Here is a 27,713-nt window from a genome sequence, read left to right as displayed (position 1 = left end):
TATAATTACAGATTTATGATATTTTCTTTCTTATTAAAGTATAAATTGCTATTTGCTTATGTATAAATCTGCTGCTATTGTGCATATTTTCAGGTATTCCAAACGTTTTAATGAGTTCTTCAAGTTCATCCGTTGTGAAAAAAGGCCGCAACATTCTAAGGTGTACTGTCATTGTCATCTAAAATGTGTATTGTTTACCTGCCACCAAGGACCAAACAGTGGAAGACAATTCTATAGATGTATTTATAATAGAAGTGAGGACGACTGCAGTTACTTTAAATGGGTGGATGAGCTAGAAGACACATCTTATGTCACACATTACGAATTAAAGGCATATGATGCAAGGAATTCTAAGGAGTTTGACTCAATTCGTCTTACGCTGAAAGTTTTGTTAGTGATGGTTTTTATTGACATTACATTACGAGTTTATTTTGGTTAGTGTTATGTTGTGTTCAAGCATATGTTGTGCTTGCTTTTGTTCAAGTATCTTGGAGAAATTACTTATTTTCTCCTTCTATTGTATGAAAAGGAATCATGTATTTTCAACTTTTGTGGAACTAAAAAAACTTTGTGCAATGGAGTACTTGTTGGTTTAATGTTAGTTTGTATTTGCATCCGAAATTATAGAACTGAAGTCATCTGCTATTGATATAAGATGGAAGCTCAAAATCATGTAGTAGCTCCAATTTGATCATTTGCTATTGATCTAATTATTATTATTATTTTTTTTTGCATTAATAACAACAATATAAGATATAAGTATATGCAGAATTAGAAGAATTATCAGATTTAGCAATGTAAATCCTGCTATTGATGTGCTCCAATTCCGATGTCACCGTCAAAATCCGGTAGTGGCTGTAGTTCAGATATAAGTATATGCAGAATTATGGACCTGTAAAACTAGCTATTGATATGCAGGATTAGATCCAATTCGGATGTCATAATCCGGTAATAGCTGCAGAATAGTTGCTCAAAATCACATTAACTGATAAGTATATGCAGATATAAGTATAGTTCACAAGCATAATGTCATAATCCGGTATATGCAGATATAAGTATATGCAGAATAGTTGCTCAAAATCACATTAACTGAACTCATATGAACTCCAAAAAACACAAATGTTCTGTCATTTTTTTTTTTGCAATGAGCTTTGATAATTTTACAAAAAATTAAGACCCAAACTGGTCCTTTTCCAAAAAACACAGATGTTCGGTCACATTAGCCGCCCATAACTTAAAGACCTTCCACATATGAACAATCATTTTCACCACCCTCAAAGAAGTCTTGTGGAGTCCGTCAACTTGGCAATTTAGCTCATTTTGGTTGGCCCACTTGTGATAATAATGTGTCATCAATGATATTCCTTAATGGATTCTTGCATGTACTTCGACGATGGCCTTGTAAAAACTAGACTGTCGAACTAATAAATGTTCTTTTCTAGTAGTTATTTCTCTAATGTAGTCTTCTGCATGAGGTACTAATTCACGGTGCCATGTCAAGCTCGTCATCTTACGTGAGGTCTTTTGCTCCATGAGTTTACCACAAATCAAGTTAATTAAGTCGACAACAGGTTTAGTTCTAGCTTCCACAATCCATGCATTGAATGATTCAGCAAAATTATTGGTATTGGTAGAGTGGTAAATCCCACCCATAAACTGACTTCGCGACCACTTGTAAGGTAATGAAATAAGGTACGCATGGATAGTCTGATTTAAAACACTTAGTTCAAATAGCTTGTTATTATACTCTATGCAAGTGTATGCATTCGCTGCAACCCAAACCAAACCTTGAAGTTTATGGCCATCTTTGCAATGAAATTTTTTTTTAATATTCTTCCACAAATGACGAATACATATTCTATGTTCAGCTCCAGGGTATACTTCTTTAATGGCCTCGCCTAAACCCTTTTCCATATCAGAAATGAAAGCAAGGGGTTCTAGTTCTGTACCAATGGTTTCCCCCAAGTTATGTAGGAACCATAGCCACGTCTGCTTAGATTCGTTCTCCACAACAGCAAAGCCTATGGGGAATAAACCATTATTACCGTCAACTGAGGTTGCTGATAATAGCATTCCAAGGTGCTTAGATTTGAGGTGGCATGCATCCAAGCTTATAAGAGGTCTACAACCATATTTGAATTCATCTGCAGATACCTTGAAGCTAACATAAAATCTTTGAAAAGAATTGTCATGTATGTCATACGTATAAGTGATGTGTGAACCAGGATTTCTACCAATCAATTCAGCTTGTAGTGTTGGAACCCATTTATAATTATCATCTATACAACCAAATATATTATCACGAGCTTGCTCCCTTGACCTCCATAGCTTCATGTAAGGTAATGACAGACCATACTCTTTCTCCAAATTGTTATTGATCTCTTTTGGAAGAATGTCTGGATTTCTTTTGACAATATCTTGAATCTCATTGGCAACCCATGTAGAGGTGGCAAGCCTATTACCAGCACGGTTGATACCAGGACAAGTATGATCCCCATCCAGTCTCCTAACTTCAAAAGACTGAGCATCTTCACAGAGTGATGCTCGGATTCTCCACTTGCAACCTTGATACGCACATGTAGCAATGACACGTTTCTTGTCACTAGCCTTGATCCTAACCCCAAAATTCTCCTTGATGGCAACTGATCGTAGAGCATGTTTGAAACTTATTGCATCAGGAAAATATGTGCCAACAGCTAAATCTTTAGAATATGACCTAGGAGCATTCAAAGTAACATCACTATGGTTGAAAGAACATTCAACTATTTGTTCAGAACTCACCACCTCCTTAAGATTAGAATTTGATTCATGTCCTTCTACTCCTTGTATTGTAATAACAATCTCAGCACGGAAGTTATCATTGGTTACATTTATGAACTCAGTCATTTCAACATCAGAATTGATTTCTTTGTACTCCTTCGGTGATGTACCAAAAATGTAATAATACATATTATATGGATGACCCTTAAGCCATGGGCATATTCTAGCAATTTCTCCTCTAACCGCTAAAATTGTGAGTTGTCCTTTCTCAAGTTTAACAGTCCTTTGTTTGCCACCATCGTACCTCTTTCTATGTTGGTCATTAGTTTGAACCCAGATTCCACCATACTTAAATACAATAGAAATATACTCTTTCTGTTCTTCGTATAAATTATTTTCAATATTGTCACCATAAGCATGCAGTATCAATGGTTAAAATGTTATTTAAACATTTATAAAGTCTTATATATGAATCATTCAACACTTACATAATCGGTTGTCTTAGAACACATAAGTATTAGCTACGAATAAATACATGATTTCCTTCAATGCTTGTTTCAAACAGCAAACAGTGTTTCTTAATGCCATTGAAGTTTAAAAATAAGGGCATGATTCTCTGTTTAAAAAAAATAAGGGAATACGGAAACTAGCGTCAACTTGTAATTAGATATCTAATGGCAACTTATAGCAGCCATGAAGGAAATACGGATTAGGATGTTTGATATCTAACAGCAACTTGTAGCAGCCAGGAGGCGGAAGACAATACCGTGAGGTGCGAAGAAAATGGGGATCTAATGGCAACTTCTAGCAATTAGGACAATGCGATCAAGAGCTGTATCGGCCTCAGATGAAGGAAAATGGCGAGACGTCTGACAAAGGTAATTTGCGAGCAGTATCGGCAATGGGGATTTCGGCGGGAGTAAAGACGTCCATCACAGGTGCGCGGGAAAATAGACGTCGTGAGGTAGGCGTTACACAAAGTGGTAGAAATGATATAAAGTAGGAATTTGAATAGTAAATGTGTAATATTAATATATTAGATGTTAAATATGTAAAATAATAAGTATACTATCACTATGTAAATTTCCCTTGAAAATATTCAGCCAAGGCGGAGGGTTGTGTATTTCACTATTTCTTTCCGAGGAACAGAGCTGTACAGTTAGCTTCTTCAGATCCCTTATTCGGCCGATTGCAGCCATGCTTTCCGGCGATATTCCTCCGAATCAAACTATATATATAAGGAATCTCAACGAGAAGGTGAAGAAAGAAGGTATTTTTCCCATTCTTTCTACATAAGAAAAATCAGGGTTTAGGGTTTCATTTTGTTCTCTTCTAATCTGATTAATTTCTCTTAGTGCAAACTTCTCTCGAACTGCGCTTATTCCTAATTCGAGATACATATGGGTTTTGTATCTTTTTAATCATTTAAATTTGATAACTTTCGAACGAGATAGAGTTAGATGACCCCTTTGCTTAGTAGTTAATAGGGTTTGTATGCGGAAATACCGAACTATTTCTTTTTCATAAACAAGTCGGTCTTTTGTTTTCATCTTTTCAGTTTCCAGCTTGAAAGGAGTAATTTCGTTCTCTCTCTTTTTGTTAATAAGTAGAAACATCGGGTTTACCAATGTGCCGGATTTTGGAAATTTTAAAATTTATTTTGAAATATTGGTAGCAAATGCATGAAGAACAGAAGGAGTAAACATCGAGAAGTTTAACATACCTTCCTCTATTAAAAAGAATTTTTTTTTCCTACTAGATTGATAAGTTCTTTTTTAATTTATTTCCCAGAATTGAAGAGATCCATTTATGCTCTCTTTTCCCAGTTTGGAAGGATTCTGGATGTAGTAGCCCTGAAAACCGAGAAACTCAGAGGTCAAGCATGGGTGGTGTTTAGTGAAGTTACTGCTGCTAGTAGTGCAGTTCGTCAAATGCAGAGCTTTCCATTCTATGATAAACCTATGGTGTGCATTTCTGAATCCAAATTTCATTTTCTTAGAATAATATTAATTTTAATTTATGCATGATATAAGAGCAATACTTGCGATAGTTCCTTGCCATCATTTTGTAACTGTATGCAACTTTCTTTTGTGTTCCTGTTTTGGATTTTATTGCCTTGATATTGCAGCTGGAAGTCACAGTTTTTCACTTTTTCGTGTTTCTTCGAATGGGGTAAAGTTTTATTGCTTTAGACCATTCATCCTAGGGACATACTTACTGCAAAGCAATGGCATCCTAGGAAGCTGTCTACCCTTATTAGTTCCAGCACATAGTTATTTATTCATTTCAAAGAAATCTATTTTAAGCTGTTAAATACAATTCTAGTTCTTGGATCATTTCTAGCATTCATGCTTACTCCCAGTTTATCTTATGAATAATATATTTCATTTCTCAAACTCTTTTTTTTTTAATTATATTATTTCAGTTTTCGCTGAAGCAGGAAAGGAATCTACTTGAAATTTGGTCAAGTGATAGACTGAAAAACAAAATTAAGGAAAACAAGATCCCTATGGCTTAGTTTACTTTTTTGTTTTCTATTAAAGGTGATACAAAGGCTGAGCAACAAGGAAGGTGGATCCTAAATATTGATTTGTTATGTTCTTAAGATTGAATTATTTGTCTTGTGGTTCATTAAATTATATCTTATTTTAGTGTTTCCTTCTTTCTCATAATCGTTTTTCCTTCTTAGAAATGTCATAAAAAGTTTCACATTACTTTAATTGTCTTTTAGGATTGTTCTATTTATATTTTTCTGTTTTATTTTTTCTAATTTTAAATAATTTTTTGTGGAATTCTTTAAGACATATTAGGTTTACTGCAATATTCCTCAAGTTTACTGTAAGTTTTAGGTTGTTTCTAAATTTTGATGCTGTTGATTTTTGAGGAAGTCATCTTAAATGCAACATATAGCTTTTCACTAATTTTTTTAGTGTTTTAAAGGAAAAATTAATAACTTTTTGCAACATGTACGTTCACACATATCATGTTTATGTAAAGAACTGCAGGGTGTGATTCTATATTGCAATTATGTTTTGGTATTAATGATCCATTTTGAGCAAGGCTGCTGTCATGGAAGGCCTCCAGATGAGCTTCACAGCGAAAAAGCACATGGCTGTTGGTGAATAGTTGTGTTTTTCTATCTTTAGTTTTGGACACTCTGATTTTCAAAATAAATAAAATATAAGTTCAGGAGAGTAAGTAGACATAATTTAAAAACTCTTCAATTATAATAATAAAATTACATTAATTCCTTACTACTCTTCCTGTAATTTTTCCATGCTTTGCTGAATTCTATTAGGTATTGTGAGAATACCTCGGAAGTGTTCTATGGTTATAGTGTCTACAAGTTTACTGCAAATTTCTCCATTTTAAAACTAAAGAACTGAAATTATTCATTTATGGTACTAAAGTGATATACATTGTAATTGTTTATAATTATTTATTATACTAAATAATGTAATTTAATTTTTGTTAGAGCTTTGCTGTACTTTTTTGTGTTTATTACAGTTTTTTTATTTTCATTTTATGGTTTTCACAAGTTCTTTGTATTAGTTGATCATTTTTTATGCATGAAGTTTCAAATCCTGCAGAACTAATTTTTTGCCATAAAAATTTCGAATTTCCGGCATGTTTAATAGTCAGATATTGTATTCTAAAAGTGTTGTATGCTCCAAATGAGAAAGAAGAGATTAAGCATTTTTCCTCATCAAACTATGTCATTATTATGCCATTAAAAATTTGTAGTTATGTTCCTTTGAATGCTAGTTGCTTGTGTGCTTGCTTGAGATTTAGATCTTAATTGGCACAGTTTACTTTGTGTAGAGGATACAATTTGCAAAAATGAAGTCTGATTGTGTAGCTAAAGCAGATGGAACTTATGTTCCTAGAGAAAAGAAGAAGAAACAGGAAGACAAAGGTGATTTTCATAATTTCATTATGATAAAATATTACTATGTTGATTTATCAGCTTGCTTTTCAGTTACGTGAAGCTTTATAGTTTATATATAGAAGCATTACGTTCCAATTTTTGAACTTTTATTTGCTGCAAATGAGCATGTAAGCTTTTACATTGCCCCACTTTAAGTTCTTAATTTATAGTTCTGTGTTCTAAGGATCAATTTGATTCATAACATTTAAGAAGATTCATTCTGTAAATTTCATATTTGTTGGTGTCTTTTTTTTACCATTAGCCTAGTTTTATTAGGAAAAGGGGTTGGCTTTTTATAGAATGAAAATGAAATATTGCTGAAGCTTACATATTGGTGTTTTAGCTAGAAGCAAATAAATGTACATTGTTGTTTTATAGTTGCTTCTATATTCTAAGGATCAATTTGAACCATAGCATTTTAGAAGATTCATTCCTAAAATTTGTTATTATTTGGTTTTTTTTTTCTTTCATGTAGTTTTGAGGAATGTGCTTTTTAAGGAATGTCATAAATGAAATACTGCTGAAGCTTACATATTTGTGTTGTAGTTAGAAGTAAGCAAAGAAATTTGTATTGTTGTTTTAAAGTGTAGTTCTGAGAAAATGAGAAAACAAGATATGTATGGTAGGTAAGGTAGGAGAGGAGATTTAGAGATTACTGTCTAGTCAGATATATTTTAAGTAGATATTATAAGGTCTTAGCTAGAGATGAATCCACCAAGGAAAGATGGAAAATGCAATTAATAAGGGCTTTAAGAAAAATATGATTATTTCTGGATGATGGGTTTTTTATGTATGTGCATAACTCACTGTTGCTTTTCCATGACTTGTTTAAGTCCAATCGAAACATTCCATTAAAAAATAGAAAACTTAGCTATTTCACTAGAGGAATATGGGAAGTTGCTAAAGACTTCACTTACTGCATTATCCATATAAGCTTGTTGAAGCACACTATAGCAACGATGCGATGCGTTGCAATATGAGGGACCTTCGGTTCGTGCCCTCATCATGCACTAGGAATTGACAATGTGCCAGTATTGCTCAATCAAGTGTTAAATTGCTCCATCAAGTTCTGAAGTGCTCGCATAACTCAATGTTGCTTTTCCCATGACTTGTTGAAGTTAGATCGAACCATTCCATTAAAAAATAGAAAACTTAGCGATTTCACTAGAGGAATAGGGGAAAGTTGCTAAAGACTCCACTTACTACATCATCCATATAAGCTTGTTGAAGCGCACTATAGCAGTGATGCGTTGCAACATGAGGGACCTTCACTTCGTGCCCTCCTCATCATGCATTAGGAATTGCCAATGTTCCCGTTTTGCTCAATCAAGTGCTAAATTGCTCGCATAACTCACAATTGCTTTTCCCATGACCAAAATATTCTTACATTTAACACCATTAACTCCAACATTGGGTGTTAGGACAAAAAAAGTCTCATTTTAAAGAGTTGAGGGAGCAAATTGATCTTTCAAAAGAGTTGGGAACCATTTTGGTCCCTCACTAAGAGTTGAGGTGTCATTTTGGTCATTTTCTCAGACAAGAAATGATCATTACATGATTCCTTTAAGCGCCAAGAGAATTTATTAGATGTGTGTTAACAAGAAAGGCATGCTACAAATATATTTTATACTTTAAGGATGTGTGAGATGGACTATTAACTAGTATTATAAGTTGTTCTGGAGTGACTAACACATTTCCGATCATAATAGGATTACATTAATGATCAAACATTTAAGTTATTATTATTTTTTGTATTGCTTATAGAAATGTTTTCAAATGTTACTCGACATGAGATACCTTAGTGTTTGTTATTTCCTGGTGAAATTATTCTAATAAGTGAAAACTCTACAAAAATGATTGAAAAGTTGGAGTATTGACTAGTATTATAAGTATTTCAAAGTGACCAACGAGTTTCCAATCACATTCAGAATAAATATCTACTTGTATTAGATAGATGCTTTTAATAATTATTCAAAACGAGGTATTTCTATGTGTCCTATTGGCATATGAAATTATTCCATTAAATGAGATCTCGAGTAAAATAAGTGAAAATTAGGATTGATGAATTTTTTATGAGGATGAGGCCCTCGATTAGTAGAAAATGATCACATAAGTGGTGAGATGTTTTAAGGATGCCACAATTATCAATCAAAATGGCTTGAAGATCAAGCTATGACTAGTTATTATTATTTTAAGTGATGCCTAAAGGTGTTAGCTTTCAAAAAGATGATATTTAAAGGATAGAATTTTCATTGTTAAAGTTTGATAGTTAAAATATAGAATGCTTTAAGTGTGCTATATGATTATATAGAGCATGGAGAGGAGACAATTTTTATAAAACTATAATTGAGCTAGCTATATTATAAAGATTTGAGTTTTAGGTGATAAAGAAGACACTGATAGCCAAGTTATGTGTGTGAGAAATGATAACATTAAGATTTGTTTATGATATAAAAAATTATATATTAAGAAATGATTGTATTAAATTGATCGGCAAGAATAGCATCCATTGACAATAAGGTTGTGAAATAAGTGATGAAAGAAAACTTAAAGATTAAGATACTCATGAGATAAGTGAGCAGCAAGAGTCCAAGATGTTGAATAAGTGTAAAGAGTGTGTGTGTGTGTGTGAAGATGTTTCACTGAGAAGTATATTTTTGAGAAGAAGCTTGAGAGTGAGAAATAATTAGCATCAACAACAGGAACCAGTAAGATGAATATAGAAAAAAATATCACACAAGAGAGCATGAAGGGGAGAACCATTAATAAGAGACTAGCTTTAGCAAGAGAGAACGAAGAACCAATGAGCAATGGCCCGATGACTGCGACGAATAGTTAGTAGAAGAAAATTTTTGTGTGCGTACTTAATGTGTTAGATGTTGAATCAAATCTTGAATTATGAGCCTGGATTTATTTTGAGTCGAAGTGCAACATACAAAACTATGATATGACATGAGAAAGCCGCATGAAACATGCTCTTTGTTGCAAGTTTGCACTTCACATGCAAATGATGCACTCAACCAACATATTGCTTCACTTTTAAAACCTGCTTTGAAGCACATATTTAATTACACAAAGTAAAAGATGTTGTAAGAGTTCAATGAGTTAATGCAGATCTTGTAAATGGAAATAAGGATTCAATTCAATAAGAATTTGATATTGTAATATACTATGATCTTGTAAGTTGAAAATATTTAATCAAATTATGGATAAACTATATTAGGCATTGCTTTGCTGGACTTGTTTGGTTGTGGTGTTTTACATAAATTTTCTCTTCTTACCTGATATGATAAGTTAAAGGGCTTATCTCTTTTTTTATGTTTATTCCTCATTTTCATCCCTTGTTGGAGTGAAGTGAGTGGAGGAAAGGGGCAAAAAAAGGTTTCCTATCTTTCAATCATAATCCTTGTAAATCTAGTCACTAGCAAACAAATGTGAAGGGAATAGGGAATATATATTTCTGTTTCCATTTCATTCACAGGTTTTCCTTGAAATAAAATATTCATGAATTATTAGAGGGGGCAGTAGGGAGCGAGCTTTGAGAGAATTTGAGAAAGCCCTTTGTAAGCATGGCTTGAAATCCTTTTGCAGTCCCTTCTTTATTGATTATATGGAGTAATTTTTACCATATTATTGATTCCCAGATTGTACATGCCAGCTCAAAGGCCAAGGGACTAATTCTACACCTTTATGAATTGCTTAACTGGGGGTATTAAATACTCTATTTGCCCAATAATTCAATGCTAATTGTCGACTGCTAATGGATTAGAACGAACTAAGTGAACTTAGGTCAGTTAAGAGAAGTCCAGTTTCTTTCTTTTAACTCTGTGAATAAAATCAGATGAGCTAGAGAAAATTCCAGCCCTATACTTCAAACTATAATTAGGTTGGTAGAATCTATTGTATGAAGCTTTTGAATAGAACAACAAACATAAACGAACTAAGGCTTCGTTTGAGATAGCTTTCTTGCTACTTTTTAAAACAGCTTTTTAGTACGAAAATTATGAAATTTTTGTACTAGAAAGCCGATTTAGAAAGTAGCACAAAAACTGTTCCAAACGAAGCCTAAATGAAGCCTAAATGAAGCTTAGGTCACATGTCCATGCAGTATTAATATATGCACTGACGTTGTAAACTTTGAGAAGTGTCGGTAAGAAGGATGGTGAAATTGACAATTAGAAAAATAGAACCAATATAAAAGATAAATTTATTTGTTAAATATTAGTTGAAAATGTTCTGAGGCTTTGTATACGTGCTTTTATGGTGAGCTCTAGTTGGCTTGAGCTCGTGGGTGCATGATTCTAGCAAGTTTAGCCACATTTTGGGCACACATTACAGTGTTATTCGTTAATTTTACAAAATCTGGCTTGAGCGGCTTTATTTGAGTTTTTGCTATGGAATTTAGTTCGTATCACTAAAGAAACATATTTCAAGTGTTTTTTAAACTACTTTTGTCTTAATCCACTATTCATCTGTGCCAGTTGAAGCTGTCGCACAGCAACCTGAATATTTTTTTGATCCAGGACTTAGTTCTTTGCTCCTCCAAAAGAATAAATAAATACACATGTAGAAATGCTTCCATTTTGTTCACTTAACAAACAAAACCCTAGTTTTGCAGCATGGGTTTATGGTGCCCTTGGGTGACCGATGTGCTTGTCAAGCAAGCTCATGTTTTAACAGGTCAGGCTATATGGAAAACTGAACAATATATGAATTGTGCCCTAGACTAGCAGTTGGCTGTCCTTTTTTATAGAGCTCTATGCACTACATTTTTTATTTGCGGGCATGTTAAAGGAGGGGGCATGTTAAAAGAGGGGGCAATGGAACATGGCTTAGAAAAATTGAGTTGGTAATAAAGTTCAAATTGTTTTTACATGAAGCAGCTCAAAGCGATTAATGGATGAGTATAGCGAGCATAGAAATGATCGTGATACAAGACTACAATGTTTTAGATGAATGCAAAAGGAATTGGCACGATTTCTTGAATAAAACAATTAAGATTAAAACTCTTAGCAATCAAAATGATAAAAGAAAACGTGAGAGGGGTGACTACGCTTAGGCCAAGTCACATGCCAAACGCTTGGATTATCAAAATAACGTAGAATTTCAATAGCATGTAAATTAAGTACCTTTCAAATAAAATCCCTACGCTAACAATGAGATTAGAAGCATAGAAGGCTAAGCTCAATTCCTTTGATTACTAGGCTTGATAGAGATAGGTGAACAAGATCTTCATGAATCAATTCAAATCACAAGAGAGAGTTAAACCATGAAAATACGAGAGTGGGAAGATTGAAAAACCTTTGTCACTGTTTGGATGTAATCCACCACTGAACGTCACCAAGTTGCTCCTCTATGGCTTCGGTGAGAGTATCTAGAATGCGCTCCACGTATTCCTCGACGGTGTTGTTGATATTTGGATTAACATCGAAGAAAGTGAAGTGAAGGATGTGAACGAAACCTTGCTCATCGTAGGCAATGCCGTAATCAAGGTCGGGATCGGCCATGCATTGATCTAGTAGCGTTGAAGTGTTGAAGGCGATGATTCTTTGTTGTCCTTGCTGTTTCCCCTTGTAAGAGAGGGGTTTCTTTCAAGAATCCAAGTACGAGAAGGTGGGATAAGGTGGCCGGCCAAGGGGAGAGGGTTAGGGGAATTTTGGTTCAGATTTTGGGGAGATTTAAATGGGGAATTTGTTTCCAAGGAGATTTAAATGGGGAATTTGTTTCCAACCACTCTCCTATTAATCCCTAGATTGAGAATAATTAAAGAGGGAGGATGATGAGGGGCAGCAGCATTTAGGGGGGGAAGGGAATTTAATTTAATTCCAAATAGAAGAGAAGTATTTGGAAAGAAATTAAATAGGTATGGGCATGAGGAATTTCGGCCAAGGAGGAGGGAAGGGGTTTTGAATTGTTTCCAAGAGAGGAGGTGGACTTTAGGAAACAATTCCTAATTAAATTCATGAGAGGGGGGGGGGAGAGGCGGCTATATAGGGAGTAAAGAGTTAATGAGGCATTTAATGCCTACTTAAATTATTTTAAACTAAGTTTGGAAAGAAATGTCTCATCCCCTCTTAATTTAAAATTTAAATAGGAATTGATTTAGTAAGTTTCCTAAAATAGGATTTTGTAAATTAGGTAATTATTTCAATTTGAATTTGATCATGAAGAGAGTTACCAAAATTATGAAACCTAATTTAGGAAGGTTGTGGGGGCAAGTGTAGATGGGAGAGGAGCCAAGGGTGGGCCAGCGGTGAGGGGGTGGCCGTGGGTAAAGATAGGGTTGGAGTCTAGGCGGCGGGTGAAGTGGGGGTTAAGTGGCCGGCGGCTAGGTGATGAGAAGAGGAGGGTAAAGAGATAAAGAAGAAGAACCACGAACCCGGCCATCTCCAAGGTTGGTGGGTGATCCGATTTCCCTCTCCTAAGGATTTCTCTCTCAAGCAATCTCAAGATCTCACAAAGAAATCAAACAAGGAAATTTTTTTATCATTCATTCATTAACATGAAAAGAGAATAAGAGGGCTATATATAGCCTCGTACAAATGACTCGAGAAAATAAAAAGACGACGATGCCCTCTGGGCTTACATACGACCTCCATTAAGTAAGTGGTAAAAATGGAAACACTAATAAAGCAAATACAACATAACATAATAATAAAGAAATACATAATACGACTCAGAAGTACATCGTCTCAATCGTGACCGTAGATCGATGGCCACGTCTCTGATAGACTTTCCAAGTTCTGATGCCCCCATCAGATCATCACATGATTTTTATTGATATTGATGAGGCATATGATTGAATGCCAAGAGAAGTGGCTGGGTGTGTGATAATAAGAAAATGTATGTTTCAAAGGTATTTTGTACTTGCTAGAAATGCGTATAATAGAGCTTTGACTTTCATTAGTTATTCAGGATTGAACAAGTTTTCAATCATATTAGGATTACATTAATGAGCAACCATTATGCTCTTATCTTTTTGTATTACTTATAGAGATGTTTCAAAATGTTATTCAAAATGAGGTACCATTGCTGTTGTTATTTGCAGGTGAAATAATGCCAGTAAGCGAAATATCTATTGAGATGATTGAAAAGTTTGAGTATTCAATAGCATTAGAGGTAGTTCAAGTTGAGCAAGGAATTTTTCGACCAGATTTTGGATATTTATTTTCTTGTATTTAAGATATGCTTACATAAATTATTCAAGATGAGGTACAGTGATGTAATACAAATGAAGTAATTCCATTAAGTGGGACCTCTATGAAAAAGAAGTAAAATGTGGGAGTAAGGTTGTTTGATTATGTAGAAAGAAGTTACCTCTATAAATAATAGACTAAGAAATGATTTATTAGAGAGATTAGAGAGACTAACAGTTATTTAAGATAATATCGTGGAAATTAGAGTAAGGTGGTTTGATTATGTAGAAAGAAGTTGCCTTGATGTGTCAATAAGATAGGCAGATGAAATTACTGTGGAGGATTAAGGAAAGAAAAGGAGCAGACCAAATTTCACATGATTATAAATTACATTAAAAGATTGTGCATAATATAGTTAACAAATCATCTTAAACTCAGCAAGATGAAATGCAGAATGAGGATTATAATAAGTTGGCCCCAAGTAGTTGGGATACGTAGATACCTGGAGTAATAAAGATAATGTGAAAACTTTTTTTATGTTGTGATAAGTAGAAACCTGTCAACTCTATGATGACATAGAGTTGACAAGAAAGTAAGGGAAACAAAAGAAAATGCCAAGAATATTGATGGGTAATAAAATATAAATAAAGGATTTATTTTCACCTGTTTGGGTGTTACAAGAGAAAAGGAGGCTAGTGTTAACACATTGCTAGCAGGAAGCTCAACCATTTCTATTCAGATTGCACCACATTTAGGTACTGAAATACATTTCTCCATAATTTAAAATTCTTCTAGATTTGAGATTTCCATCAAATTCATTCTCTATGATGCAGTTCTAACCAAACAAATGAGAAAGGAATATAGATTCTGTTTTCATTTCATACTGAGGTTTTCCTTCAAATCAAACACCCATGAGTTATTAGAGGGGCATAGGGAGCAGTGCTTGTAGAGAGCGGGGAAAAGCACCTTGTATTGGTGAAATTATTCTGTGTGGACGTCGAATGCTGTCCGGAGACCAACCATAATGTGCCACGTCACCCCCTGCTCGGTACCCGGCTTGGTACCGCAACTCGGTACCGCTGACGTGGCACATTTTTATTGGTCTCCGGATGGTGAACTGCATTCGGAGAATAATCTCTCCTTGTATTGAGGGAATGTTATAGTCTAAGAATGGCTGTAAATCCTTTTGTTGCACCTTCTTTATGGATTATATGGAGCACTTTGTAACATATTATTTATTCTCAGATTATATATGCCAACTCGATTACCAAAGGACTAATTCTATGCCTTTATGATTTCGGTAATTAGGGACATTGAAATTTCCTTTTATCTTATAATTCAATGCTAATTGTTGAGTGCTAAGGGTTGCCTGAGCACGTTAAGTGAAGCTCAGTTTCTTTCATCAACTCTTCTGTGAAAAAAAATGAAGTTGGTATAGAGAAAATTCCAGCGCTTTACTTCAAACTGTGATTATAACTTATGAACCTGTTGAATAGAAGAGTTTATTTTCACAAGTCCATGCAGAGCTAATTCTTGTTAGTAAACTATGTGATGCTTGTATTAAATTTTAGGTATTATTTATTCTTAGGTTATTATATGATGTGAGAAAAAATATTATATGAAAATGCCATTAAGTATTAAAAGCATCTAAATATCAATGGGAGAAAAAGATCATAATGGTCTATTGACTCTTTATGAAGGATCAAAATAGTCCCCAATCATATTAAGGGATCATTTTGATCTCTCGATTCTTTAAAAAGGTTCAAAATAGTTCGATGGTGGGATTATTTTTGTTTCTCTTGAAGGAATTGATGGGCCAAAATGGTCATTTATTATAGTTGACGATAATTTTGATCCTTCCTAAAGAGTTGGGACCAATTTGGTCCTTTTTTCTAAATGGATATCTAGTATGAGAGATTTATATGGATTGCCACTTCACCTGAAAAATCATTAATCATTTTATAGTATCACTTTAAATGCTAACAGTAGAGTAAGAATTTACTCAATTTCTGCAAATACTTTGATTTTCTTAGAGAGATGGACTAAGAAGTCTAGTTTCATACCGTTTAATTTTCAGCTGCTGAGAAGAGACGGAAAGCTGAGGAGGCGCACCAAACTGGTTCTGCCGCTAATGGCCCTTCTTTTCAAAACAATGGAGTACATGTAAGTTGTTGCGTACTTCAATCTTGCAATTTGGGAAATATCTTAGCTTGTCATGGCCTTATTCTCAAGTACTATTTCAAAAAATAAATAAATAAATAAATAAATAAGCATGGTGGGCCTTTTTTCTTTAAAGCTCAAAGCTCCAACTCAAGAGAAATTATTCTGTGCGGAGACCGGACGGCGAGAACTGTCCGAATTTGCTGCGATTTTATTGCCTTTTGTAAAAGCACAACAAATACTCAACAAAAATACATTCATAAATCATAATTGCATATTTATTGTCCTTTTGTTGAGTATTTGTAAAAGAGCAGCAAAAGTGCAGTAAAAGCGTAGCAAATTCGGACGGTTCTCGCCATCCAATCTCTGCAAATATGTTTGTTTGGGATGACTTTCTTATTGCTTCTTAAAGCAACTTTCTAGTATAAAAATACTAAAAAAACTGCTTTAAAAAGCAGTAAAAAAGCCATCCCAAAGGAAACCTTAAGCTTAGGCAAACCTCGCCATGAGAATTTCTCATTTTTCCACCTTTCTGCCTTATGGATCTTTAGCATTGCTCCTCAGAAGATATCCTCATAAATTTCTCTCTCTAATTGTAACATGTTCAGGAGCTGTTTGGTGTCTTATTTAAATCTTGCCAAACAGAACTTTTGAAATTTTAAATCTTACTGGTTTGATTAATTCAGTTTCAACTAGTCTAGTAAAAAAAGAAAAATTTTATACTAAAAAATTATTTTGAGAAGCAATAAGAAAGCCATCCCAAACAAAGCCTAAATTCCCATATAACATATTTAAGGACTTGTTTTCTCACAAACTCTAAATTCTTAACCAATTACGAAAACAGTATCATAATTTAGTAAGATTTAACAGTTCTCATGCCAAACAATTCAAGTTTTAATCCTTCAAAATTTTATGAAATCTGGGTTGAAATCCTACTCGAGTTAGATACCACTTCTAGTCTGCTTTGAAAGCCCTTATCATGTGTAGTCTACTAATGTTGATTGCTTTGAAACCCATATAATATAGAATGTTCTCTTTCTTCTGATGGATTAAAGAGGAAAACCAATATTGTTAAACAGATCCATTTTGTTTTCCTGACAGACTTCACAAGCCACCCGCCATGGAAAGAGTAGCAGTTCTCAGGAAACTGCTCCTCCCAACAACATTCTATTTATCCAGAACCTTCCTCATGAGACTACAAGCATGATGCTTCAGATACTTTTCCAGCAATACCCGGGTTTCCGAGAGGTCCGAATGATCGAAGCGAAGCCGGGAATCGCCTTCGTGGAGTTCGGGGACGAAGTACAGGCTTCCATTGCCATGCAAGCCCTCCAGAGCTTCAAGATCACTCCACAAAACCCAATGGCCATCAGCTATGCAAAGAAATGATGGATGATGCTTTCTGGATCTTTTTCTGTGTCCTTTCTTTCTTTTATTTGGGATAAAGATGATGATGTTTGATTCTGAGTTTTTGAATAGAAACTATTGTGTTGCAATTTTTACTGGTATGTAATGTAGACTAAATCTAGGGTTGTTACATTTTAGTGAGAGGGAAATTCTCTTAGATAATGCTTGTTGAGTATATCATGGTTTACCTCCCAACTCTTTTATTGTAGTAGGCTTGGTGAGGTTTTTTTTTTTTTAACTTTATAATTTCTACAGGCTTGTGTTTTTTTTAATAGTGAGCGATTAATAACAAAGTATGATTGAATTCATGATAAAAAATTAAAAATATAATTTTTTTAATAATCTTGTAATGAATTTTTTTATTTGATATATCTGGGAAGTGCTTAGCTTTTTCTTCTGTTTTTTTTTTAAATGCCACTACATTCAATTATTCTAAAATTATATATAATTAAAAAATATTAAGCTGGCCTAGATCATTTCATAGAACAAATTGTTTCATATAAAGTGCCTTGTGACAAATATGTTTATGGTGAGGGAGCTCTTATTTTAGAGGTGAGACTTATTTGAACTTGTACCAATATAATTAGATATGGAAAAATTATTGTGCGGATTTTGAACGCCGTTTGGAGATCAATTAGAATGTACTGCATCACCTCTGTGTTCGTTACTGTTGATGTGATATATTCTGATTAGTTTCTGGGTTGCTTTCTGCGTCCAATCTCCGCATAGAATAATTTCTCCTGGATATGATGCCAAAATTGAGCCTTTTATATATATATATATATTCTTCAATGTTTGGTTTACCAAATAGGCTTAAAGTTAAAATACAAAGGCAGGTTCTTCCTTTTTCAAATCAAATCTAGTTTAAAAAAATAATGGAATGATTGGTTATGGATGTCACAAAATTTAGTTGATAAAAATTATAAAATTATTATCAAGATTGAACTTTTAATCTAATTTGAGTATTTGAATTGTCATGCAATGGCTTGGATGCAAGAGTAAATCTACGGTTGAGACAGCTTTCTTACGGTCTCTTAAAACAACTTTTTAATAGTAAATTTTAATTTTTCTACTAAAAAAATTACTTTAAGAAGCAATAAGAAAGTCGTCCCAAAAGAAACCATGTAAGAAGCTTCTTGCAATTATAAACATTCTAGTTGTGGATTGAACAATGTCATGTCATCCATTATGAATCAACTTGAAAACTCACCAAGCCAGAAATTATTTCAAGCCTTAAATCACCTATAGGTACACCTATCAAATTGCACACACATCCCTCACAAACTTATTTAAGGACTCAGAAAGTCTCACACTCATAAAAATTATATGTCCAGTTCATAGTAATTGTCAGCTAATTAGTGGTTCTCATCAGAACTCTTCAAAGATACTGAACCTCAACTTGAAACTTGATCAATTCTTACAAAATGGGTAACTAACTACTAGTCAAACTTGCTAAATACAGGAGTAGCTATACTAAGTTTATTCATTTACTTTATATTTTATCATGCAGCTCATTATTTATTGTCAACTCTAATCCTCACCCATCAATAAAAGGTCATTGATCGATTCGACACGATGTAATCTTTTCCCTTTCTTTTTTCCCCTGCTTATTGGGCTTAATCAGTCATGGTATCTTTTACACAACATTTGATCCAGCAATCAAAAGTAATCCCGTCATAGCGCCTTCTACTTCTAATAGCAATATAGTAATAGGCCATGAACTAGATCAGAATCATTCTCAACGAATCTATAAGAAGTGATCCAATCTTTTTCATCGTGTCTGGATGAAGACCAAAGATCTTGAGCTACTGATCAGGCAGAACAACTCAAAAGATAAAGAAGTATCGTGAATTTCTTGCTGGAGCAGATGATCAACCGGAACTATAAACTGGTTAGAGCAATTGTTACTCTCATCATGCACAAATCCAAAGTATTATCAACCAATCTATCAATCCAAGACTACTAGGACAACCAGCTTTGAATGAAAGAGGATATTAAAATGCTTGACTGAAGAGAATAATTCAAAATTTTCACATTGATCATATAATTCCTCAACATGCTAAACTAAAAAAACTGCTTCCTAGCAATACAAGCGATAGTGATGCTTTCTTCACAGGAAAGAATATGATATAAAATCAATTGATGGCGTGAAAAATGCAAGGGTTACAACTATACAGCATCTATCATACAACTCATTCGAATAATAATTGTCTACAAATTGGGAGCAAAGATTCTTGGAGAACAGTAGTATATTGGTTTCTGTAGTGTGGAGGCTTTTGAGGGAGGGAACTTCTGAGAAAGCAGCTTACGCGAGTAAATGCGTTTGACAAAGTGAAATCTCTTACCATTTCAGTACATTCCTTTGAATACGGGATTTGTTCGGCAAATGCTTGCACCATGTTCCTCGTATTCTGCTTTTGTGTGGCATGCCTGAAAAAGTATTTAAAAACAATCCTAATCAATAGAGTACGTGGGGATAAAACTATAAAATAAAGTAAAATGGACAAATTGACTGCTAAGTTATATAGATCAACAACAACAACATCAAGCCTTTGTCTGACTGTGGGGTCGGCTACATGAATCCTTTTTAGCCATTGTGTCCTGTTAAAAGTTGAATTCTCATTTAAATCTAATAAAGAAATATCATTTCTAATATTTTCTAACCAAGTCTTTTTAGGCCTACCTCTACCTTTCTTAATATAAGACAAATCTAAAACCTCAACTTTCCTAACTGAGTCATCGGAAGGCCTCTGTTTAATGTGACCAAACTATCTAAGGTGACTCTAATATTATCTTCCATTGGAGCTACTCCAATCTTTTTACGTATATGCTCATTTCGTATCCTATCTCTCATCCACCTAAGCAACCTCATCTCTACAACACTTAACTTAGTATTATGCTTCTAAAATATAAAAAGAAGCTTCATAAACAGGGTGAGGTTTTGTGTACTTACATCCCGGATATTTCACCCAAACAAGTTGAATGAAATCACACAAACAAGCAATTCTAAAATATAAAACTGAATGTCCTCCACAAACAAGCAAAAATTCTAATTCTCAGAAGATGAATTATTGGCATATTAGGGTGTACAATTTATCTTAAATAAATTATTTATCAAGATCTTGTCATTTTGACATTTGGACACAAAATTTGTTATATTTTAATATTTTATTATGATGATTATCATATCAAACCCTTCAAAAGTATTCATCATAGTTAAAAGGATGAAAATTCAATCTGGTCAGGAGAGCAACCAGGTTGTTGCTTAGTTTCTCAACATTCGGTAGCCTGTAGGCTTGAGGGTGCCTGGCAAATTGCCAAATGTTCCAATGTTTTGGTTTGCCTAACAAATTTGCATAAGATGATATAACAATAACTCAATAAATAAATAAATAAATGCATCTCTATTAACTACATGTTAAATCCAAAAAAGAAATCAGGTTAACTAGTCTAATATTTTATTTGCTTTCATTCAAATCCTTGGATGAATAATGTCAAAAAAATAAATTAAGATAAAAGCAGGACGAAGCTATAATGGTTTTATTATTTGTCAAGTTCACTCTATGAAGATTGATAGTCATTTACATGAACGTGTTCAGACGAAATGAAGTGAAAGAAATGAAATTTAATAAGTCGTAGCTTCATTACCTATCTGTGGCACTTAATTTGAGATTTCAACTACTTTATTTCATTTTACAACAAATCCCAGCACTGAAAATAGCCTTGAAGTAATTAATATTGAGTTGGACAATACAACTAAAACAAAATGGAAAGAATCAAATACCCCATAAAATTCTGGTGTGGATGCCAGCACAGAACCCCCAAACCAAACTGCAAATCTTTGTATAGGGTGACTGACCACATTAACTTCGATAGGATGAGACTAAAACCAAGAAATTAACGTCAGTCCTGCATAAGTGAAACTAAAAGTAAACAGCCAAAGGTATAAAGTATTAGCACCTTTACTTCTCCTCCATGTCTAGCTTCAGATGCAACAATACGAGCATCCACAATCTTCTTCAAGTCCCTCTGGAGCCTTCTATGAAAATCCTTCGACATGGTCGACCCCCCAGATAACACTATATTCTGAAATTGTGATGGCAAACAAGCAGTGAGGAAACTGAAAGATAAAGCGATGGTTAAAATCTTTAGCAGCTTAGACTTTCATGACATGCCTTATACAGAGCCCGTCTTGTGTCAATGGGCGCTGATTGTATACATTTGTCAATTACATCTGGCAATGGAGTGGTAAATTCACTACTGTATATCTCAGGATTGAAGAAAATCTGCACAAAGTAAAATTTAGAACAATAAAAGCTCGATCATTTATGAAAAAAATTAAATGTAAAACTGAGCATTAATTAACAAAAGCTTCTAACATACATTAGGCTATCAAATGCTAAGAGAACCAAAGCCTACAGTCATTTTGTATACAAAGAATCAGACGTGATAACTACAATTTATTATGAACGATTTATATTAGCTGAACATGTGGAATACTGGAATGTGTAGAATCTTCAAATGCCAAACTTAAATGATGAAGGATGATCAAGCAAAAGAAGATTTGATTCAAGTTAGTTTAGTGATTTCTGTTACTAAATATAACAGGAATCACTAAACTAACTTGAATCAAATCTTCTTTTGCTTGGTCATCCTTCATCATTTAAGATATTGAAACATTCTCAAAGTTACTAAATTAAAAAGCAACCTTATAGGCATCCCAAACGCTCGCCAATATCATATAACAATCCTCATTCATATTAATGCAATTGATACCCATGTCAAATGCATTGATACATGCAAAGCGTACTAATACCCCTCAACCTCAACTCAAATGCAAGGTATGGAACTCAACTTAGAGCTTATAATTCCTAGCTGATCTAAGTCCAAGTGATTCATCATCATTTGGATCGTCATACCTATAAGTCAACATTAGAAGACCCATCATATTGGTCTTGTCTATAAGATAAGAACATAAGATCCATCCTTACATTTCGTATTGAACTCAAAACAAAAAGAAGAGCATTGGACTCCCCCTAAACCTGGGTTGGGGCTATATGCCACAGTCCATTTGACCTCTCCTACTAGTGTAATTCAAAGTCCATAAACCTAGGGTTAGGTAACTACTCTATTAGGATTCAAGGCCAACCTCACGTGCTTATCTAACTGTCTAAAAGAGCAAAAGTTTTCTGGACTTTTCTCTAGGTGTTCATACTGTATGAGTGATCTATAAATGCATTTTCTAAAGTGGTCTCCATAATTAGATATTTTTGAGAAACCCTCTATCACCCCTATTTGGGTTGTTTTGACCCATCTCTAGGCTTACTGCATCAATCAGCCCACACTACTCTTTGAATTGAATTCTTGGCAAACTAATATAAGTGAATGTTGGTACTACTAGACTCCCTCGATCACCTATGACTCATGTTCTTGTTGAGATAAGTATTTCTGCCCCTTTGGTTCAAGAGGTTTGGATTAGTACTTCCTCAAGCGACTACTGGCAAAAAGTAGATTTTGAAGGTTTACCCTCCTATTCATGCAAATTTTTGGACATGACTAAGGCTCTAATGAAATCAAGGAAATAAACCTCTAGGATTCCTAATAGTATAATTGACTCTTTTGATAATAGTATGGACACGCAAAATTTTTTTTTGTCAATACTCATGATCATTTTTAGAGCCTTATACTCAATGCTCTTGATATTACTCTAGAATATGTTTTTAATTAGTGTCTTCACTTATTGTTGATGATATTTGTTGGATGATAGTATCCCACTGCTTCATCTATAGCATCATCTACTTTGGGTGTTAGAACTTAAGATACATTTATAGTTATGTTTGGGTTAGATATATGCCAGCCTATTATGGCTCTTGCAGTTACTCAATTTATTTCTTCTCCTTGTGATAATGCACATGTATTCATGAATGCTATATTTGATTGCTCTAGAGTGAGGTTGTTGATGATTCAAGTTTGCTCGTCTTCAAATTTTATCATAAGTTTATCTAGTTAATGAATAAAAGTTTTAGCTAGTGTTTTCTCATCATGACAATAATCGATAAAAGCCCTTCGCCATCCTCTCAAATTTACTAGATTCCATGCCAGACAGAATAATTCCTCAGGTGATTTTAATATTATGGGCTTATAGCATACGTCTGAATGTAAGTTCACTTTCCTCCACATGGAGGAACAGTAGTCATAATACTTTAAGTTTCTCTTGATCCTATGTATTTTGCATTACTTTTTATAATGGCAGTTTTATGAGATTGTTAGTTTGACTAGTTCTAAAATTTAGTTGTTTATAAAATAGTCAAAGTGCATATACATGCATACTTCACAATACTGGCCATTAATCAAGAAAGAGCTATAGAGATCCATTTCTAGCAATCAGGTAATTCATAAGAGAGTACAGGGAAGAAATGTAGCAAAATTTATGTGCGCATACAAAATGCTAGCAGTTATGTGACAATTATCAGCATTTATTAAGTAATAACCACTAAAAGATTTCTCAAACCAAACAAGAAAAATGTCCCAAACGCACAGAGAGAGAAACTAAATATGATCCTGAACCATTTCTTTCAAAAGCATATGGCGGCTAAAAAAATCTGTGTAGATAAAACCAACCTCAGGCCCAAGAAAGCGCTCGTATCCAATATCGCATGAGTATGGTGCTCCAGTCTTTGGCTTTATACCCGTCCATTGCTTGATATACTTGTTAGGTTCCTTGTCATACTTATTAAACTCCTGAATTGCTTACAAGAATTAAATTCATACACAAGTGCATATGATAGACCTAGAAGAACTGAGTAAAAATAAGAAGTAGCTACAGGCTTTAAACCATCCAGTCATCTTTGTTCTCAACACCGTTTATTTTGCATACGTAAGACAACAGTGAGAAGAACAAGCCTTTCAGGTACAAGTTTTTCAATAAATAATTAAATAAATACTTAATGAATAAGTTCATATAACATAGGAAAGAAAAATCGTATTAAATAAAATTTTCAAGTTGTTATGACTGCTTATTACTATGTTTCATACAGCAAAATTAATATACATGAAATCAGAAAAATATCTTGGTAGATATTTTAGTCAGATACTTAGTGATATTCAAAAACAAAAAACAAAAGGAAATTAACACTAAGGATGTGCATAAACTCTTATCGCAAAATATCGCTAGTAAGCATTTAGCAACAATATCAAATGGTTCTCAATTATTTGTATGTAGCCAATTTAGTCTCAGTACATCACATTTCTCCAATTTAATCCATCAATTATACAAAATTGATCCAAAATGGTCTCTCTGAGACTAAATTGGGATAATTTGTGTAATCTAAGGACTAAATTAAGATCAATTTTTATCCAAATTTCTACATGAGCCCTTTTGAATTGATTTTGCAAAGTAAAGAACTAAGCCTTTATTTGGGACAACTTTCTTACTGCTTTCTAAAACAGTATTTTAGTTAAAAATTTTAAAGTTCAAAAATTTTTTATACTAGAAATATGTTTTATAAAGCAGTTAGAAAGTTGTCCCAAACGAAGCCTAAATTGGAGAAATATGATACTATGAGGCTAAATTGGCCACATGCAAATAGTCGACGGACTATTTTTGGGATTTAATTCATTTTTAGTCATGTGAATCACATGGCGTCCATGAAACCTTGTGAACTAAAATTTTTATTTAGAAGTAGATATCACATAGGGCGAGGTGCTGTTTATCTATCAATCATATCTCATGAATGTCTCAGTCAACTCAGATTTGTATGGGGAGACACTACACTGTGCTTTCATCTTACAATGGCTTTAGAGACCAAGCAAAAATTCTTTATGTTGTTACTTTTTATTGAGTGCTAAAAAAGATTACTCTCAAATGCTTTATTTTTTATATTTTTAATTAATTTAAGGCTTATGCTTCAACACACCTAGAAGCTTTACACCTTGCCTCACAAAAAGAAAACTCCTCCAAGTATGTGCATTTTCAAACTTTGATCTAAAGCTTAGGATTGCATGACCTATTATTAGAGGTCATTCTGCATTTGACAAACTAAGACTCATGTAAAACCCCTTAAAATTAAAATTATAAGTCTTGGTCTATTAGACCTCTCTAACAAACAGAGTAGTGTGTTAGACCGGTCCAGTGGACCGGTCCAGCCGGGACCGGCCAAGTCGCGAAACAGACGACCTGTTCGCCTGGGCGGAGGCCGCGCGCACCGCGTGCCTTGCGACCTTCGGACCTCCGTAAACGACTGCGGTACCGGCCAATTCACAATGGCCTCAATCTTTCTTGGGTCGGCTTCAATGCCTTTAGCCGAAATCACAAAACCAAGAAACTCGATTTTACTGTCCAGGAATTGGCATTTCCCAAGATGGCCAAACAACTTCTGTTCCCGCAACTTGCAGAGTACTAACCGCAGATGCTGTATATGCTCCTCCAGATTTTCACTGAAAATTAATATATCATCAAAATAAACAACCACAAACTTACATAGAAACGGTTGGAATACTTGATTGATGAGCCTCATAAAGGTGCTCGGGGCATTGGACAGCCCGAATGGCATTACTGTCCACTCATATAGTCCATCCCGAACCTTGAAAGCAGTCTTCCATTCGTCCCCAGCTCGCAGTCGTATCTGATGATATCCGCTCCTTAAGTCGATTTTCGAAAATACTTTGGCGCCGTGTAACTGATCAAAAAGGTCGTCTATGCGTGGAATCGGAAATCGATATCGGACAGTGATCTTATTAATCGCTCTGCTGTCCATGCACATCCGATAAGACCCATCTTTTTTTGGAACCAGCAGTACCGGCACAGCGCAAGGACTTACACTGGGCCTAATAAAGCCTTTTGATAACAATTCCTCTATCTGTTGCTGTAAAATTTCATATTCATCGGGCCTAAGTCTGTAAGGAGGCCGGTTGGGTAGCACAGCACCCGGCACTAGCTCGATCTCATGCTGTATATCACGTTCGGGAGGCAGGCCATCAGGAATTTCTTCCGAAAAAACATCTTGAAACTCCTGTAAAAGGTTCTGTAGGCACGGGTGACTAACATCCTCAAAGGGAACTATCTCCTTTGGTATTATCAAATAACTTGTGGTGGTCTCCTGCAAAGCTTTGCGGCATTGTGAGTAACTGATCAACAGGTCCTCCGTGGACTTGGACGCGAGTTCTTCCTCCAATGGAACTAACACCATCGAACAGCCATTATAATTGAATGTATAAGTATTCTTAGCTCCATCATGAATAGTCTGGCGATCATACTGCCAAGGCCTCCCTAAAAGTAAATGGCAGGCGTCCATCGGCACCACATCACACCATAGTTGGTCCCGATATTTACCGATAGAAAAAGTAACTAAGCACCTCTTTGTGACCCGGACCACATTATTCTTCTGAATCCATGCTAATTTATAAGGATGTGGGTGCTCTTCTGTCTTCAACTGTAGTTTATCTATCATTGAGCTAGAAGCAACATTCTCGCAACTACCGCTATCCACGATTACTTGGCATACCTTGCCCTGTACTGTACAGCGGGTCCGAAAAAGATTATGCCGCTGTAACAGTTCTTCCTTCTGATTTTTGAGTAATCGTTAGATAACCAGCATTGGCCCTTCATCTGCAGAAAGAATAGTAGGAACCGGCTGCTCCACAGCAACAAGTCCAGTCGAATCTTCCCCATAGCCCTCGGTCTCTTCGCCTACATCATCTTCTAGAAGAGTAATTACATGCCGATTAGGACAATTGGAAGCAATGTGTCCGAAACCGTGGCATTTGAAACACTTTCTGGCGGGATAATTTGGGGTGTTACTCGGCTTCTTGACAACTTGAGCGGTCTCGGTGGTCTTCATTCGGCTGCTGGAGTTTGCTTCATCTCTGCCGCTATTCCGCTCCTTAATTTCTCCCTTGAATCCCCACCTGTTCTGAATAATCTTTGATTTTCTTTGCTGTTTCTCTACCTTAAGGGCCAAGTTAATAACATCCTGTAATGTCCAATAAGACTGCAGTTGAACAACATTGCTGATTGCAGGCTGCAACCCTTCCAAGAATCTTGCAATTGTGTTTTCAACAGGTTCCACCATATCACATTTTAATGTCAACTGTTCAAATTCTGCAACATATTCCTCCACAGTTAACTGGTTTTGCTGAATTCTCTGCAACTTCAAGAACAGTTCTTGCCTATATTGCTCCGGCAAATATTTTCTTTGAAGCTCCTTTTTCATTTTGTCCCAGCTTACAATTTTGCTACGGCCTTCCCGGAGTCTTGTCCGCTTCAAGTTTTCCCACCACAACAATGCATTCTTTTTTAATTTAATGGCCACGAGCTTGACAAT

General features: G+C 34.8%; 2 protein-coding genes across 2 annotated transcripts in view; one reads left to right on the top strand and one right to left on the bottom strand.

Annotated features, from left to right (window-relative positions):
• The first annotated feature begins 3,901 nt into the window (after positions 1-3,901).
• Positions 3,902-17,578, top strand: LOC110093529 (U2 small nuclear ribonucleoprotein B''). Its single transcript, XM_020818434.2, has 5 exons — positions 3,902-4,030; positions 4,552-4,724; positions 6,583-6,676; positions 15,902-15,987; positions 17,086-17,578. The coding sequence occupies exons 1-5, from the start codon at positions 3,958-3,960 to the stop codon at positions 17,371-17,373; spliced, it is 714 nt and encodes a 237-aa protein (XP_020674093.1). The 5' UTR covers positions 3,902-3,957; the 3' UTR covers positions 17,374-17,578.
• Positions 17,579-19,399: 1,821 nt separating this feature from the next.
• The window catches only part of LOC110093528 (actin-related protein 3), a 31,703-nt gene continuing 23,389 nt past the window's right edge, over positions 19,400-27,713 (bottom strand). The window contains exons 6-10 of the mRNA XM_020818433.2: positions 24,013-24,132; positions 21,567-21,677; positions 21,352-21,477; positions 21,176-21,274; positions 19,400-19,821 (exon numbers count right to left, since the gene is read on the bottom strand). Coding sequence (XP_020674092.1) covers positions 19,741-19,821; positions 21,176-21,274; positions 21,352-21,477; positions 21,567-21,677; positions 24,013-24,132 — 537 coding nt within the window. The 3' untranslated portion in view covers positions 19,400-19,740. The remainder of the gene's footprint in view (positions 19,822-21,175; positions 21,275-21,351; positions 21,478-21,566; positions 21,678-24,012; positions 24,133-27,713) is intronic.

This window comes from Dendrobium catenatum, unplaced genomic scaffold (genome assembly GCF_001605985.2).
Source record: "Dendrobium catenatum unplaced genomic scaffold, ASM160598v2 fragScaff_scaffold_450, whole genome shotgun sequence".
NCBI classification, from domain to species: domain Eukaryota; kingdom Viridiplantae; phylum Streptophyta; class Magnoliopsida; order Asparagales; family Orchidaceae; genus Dendrobium; species Dendrobium catenatum.
The sequence above is the reverse complement of the archived record's forward strand: the minus strand, read 5'-3'. Positions and strand labels throughout refer to the sequence as shown.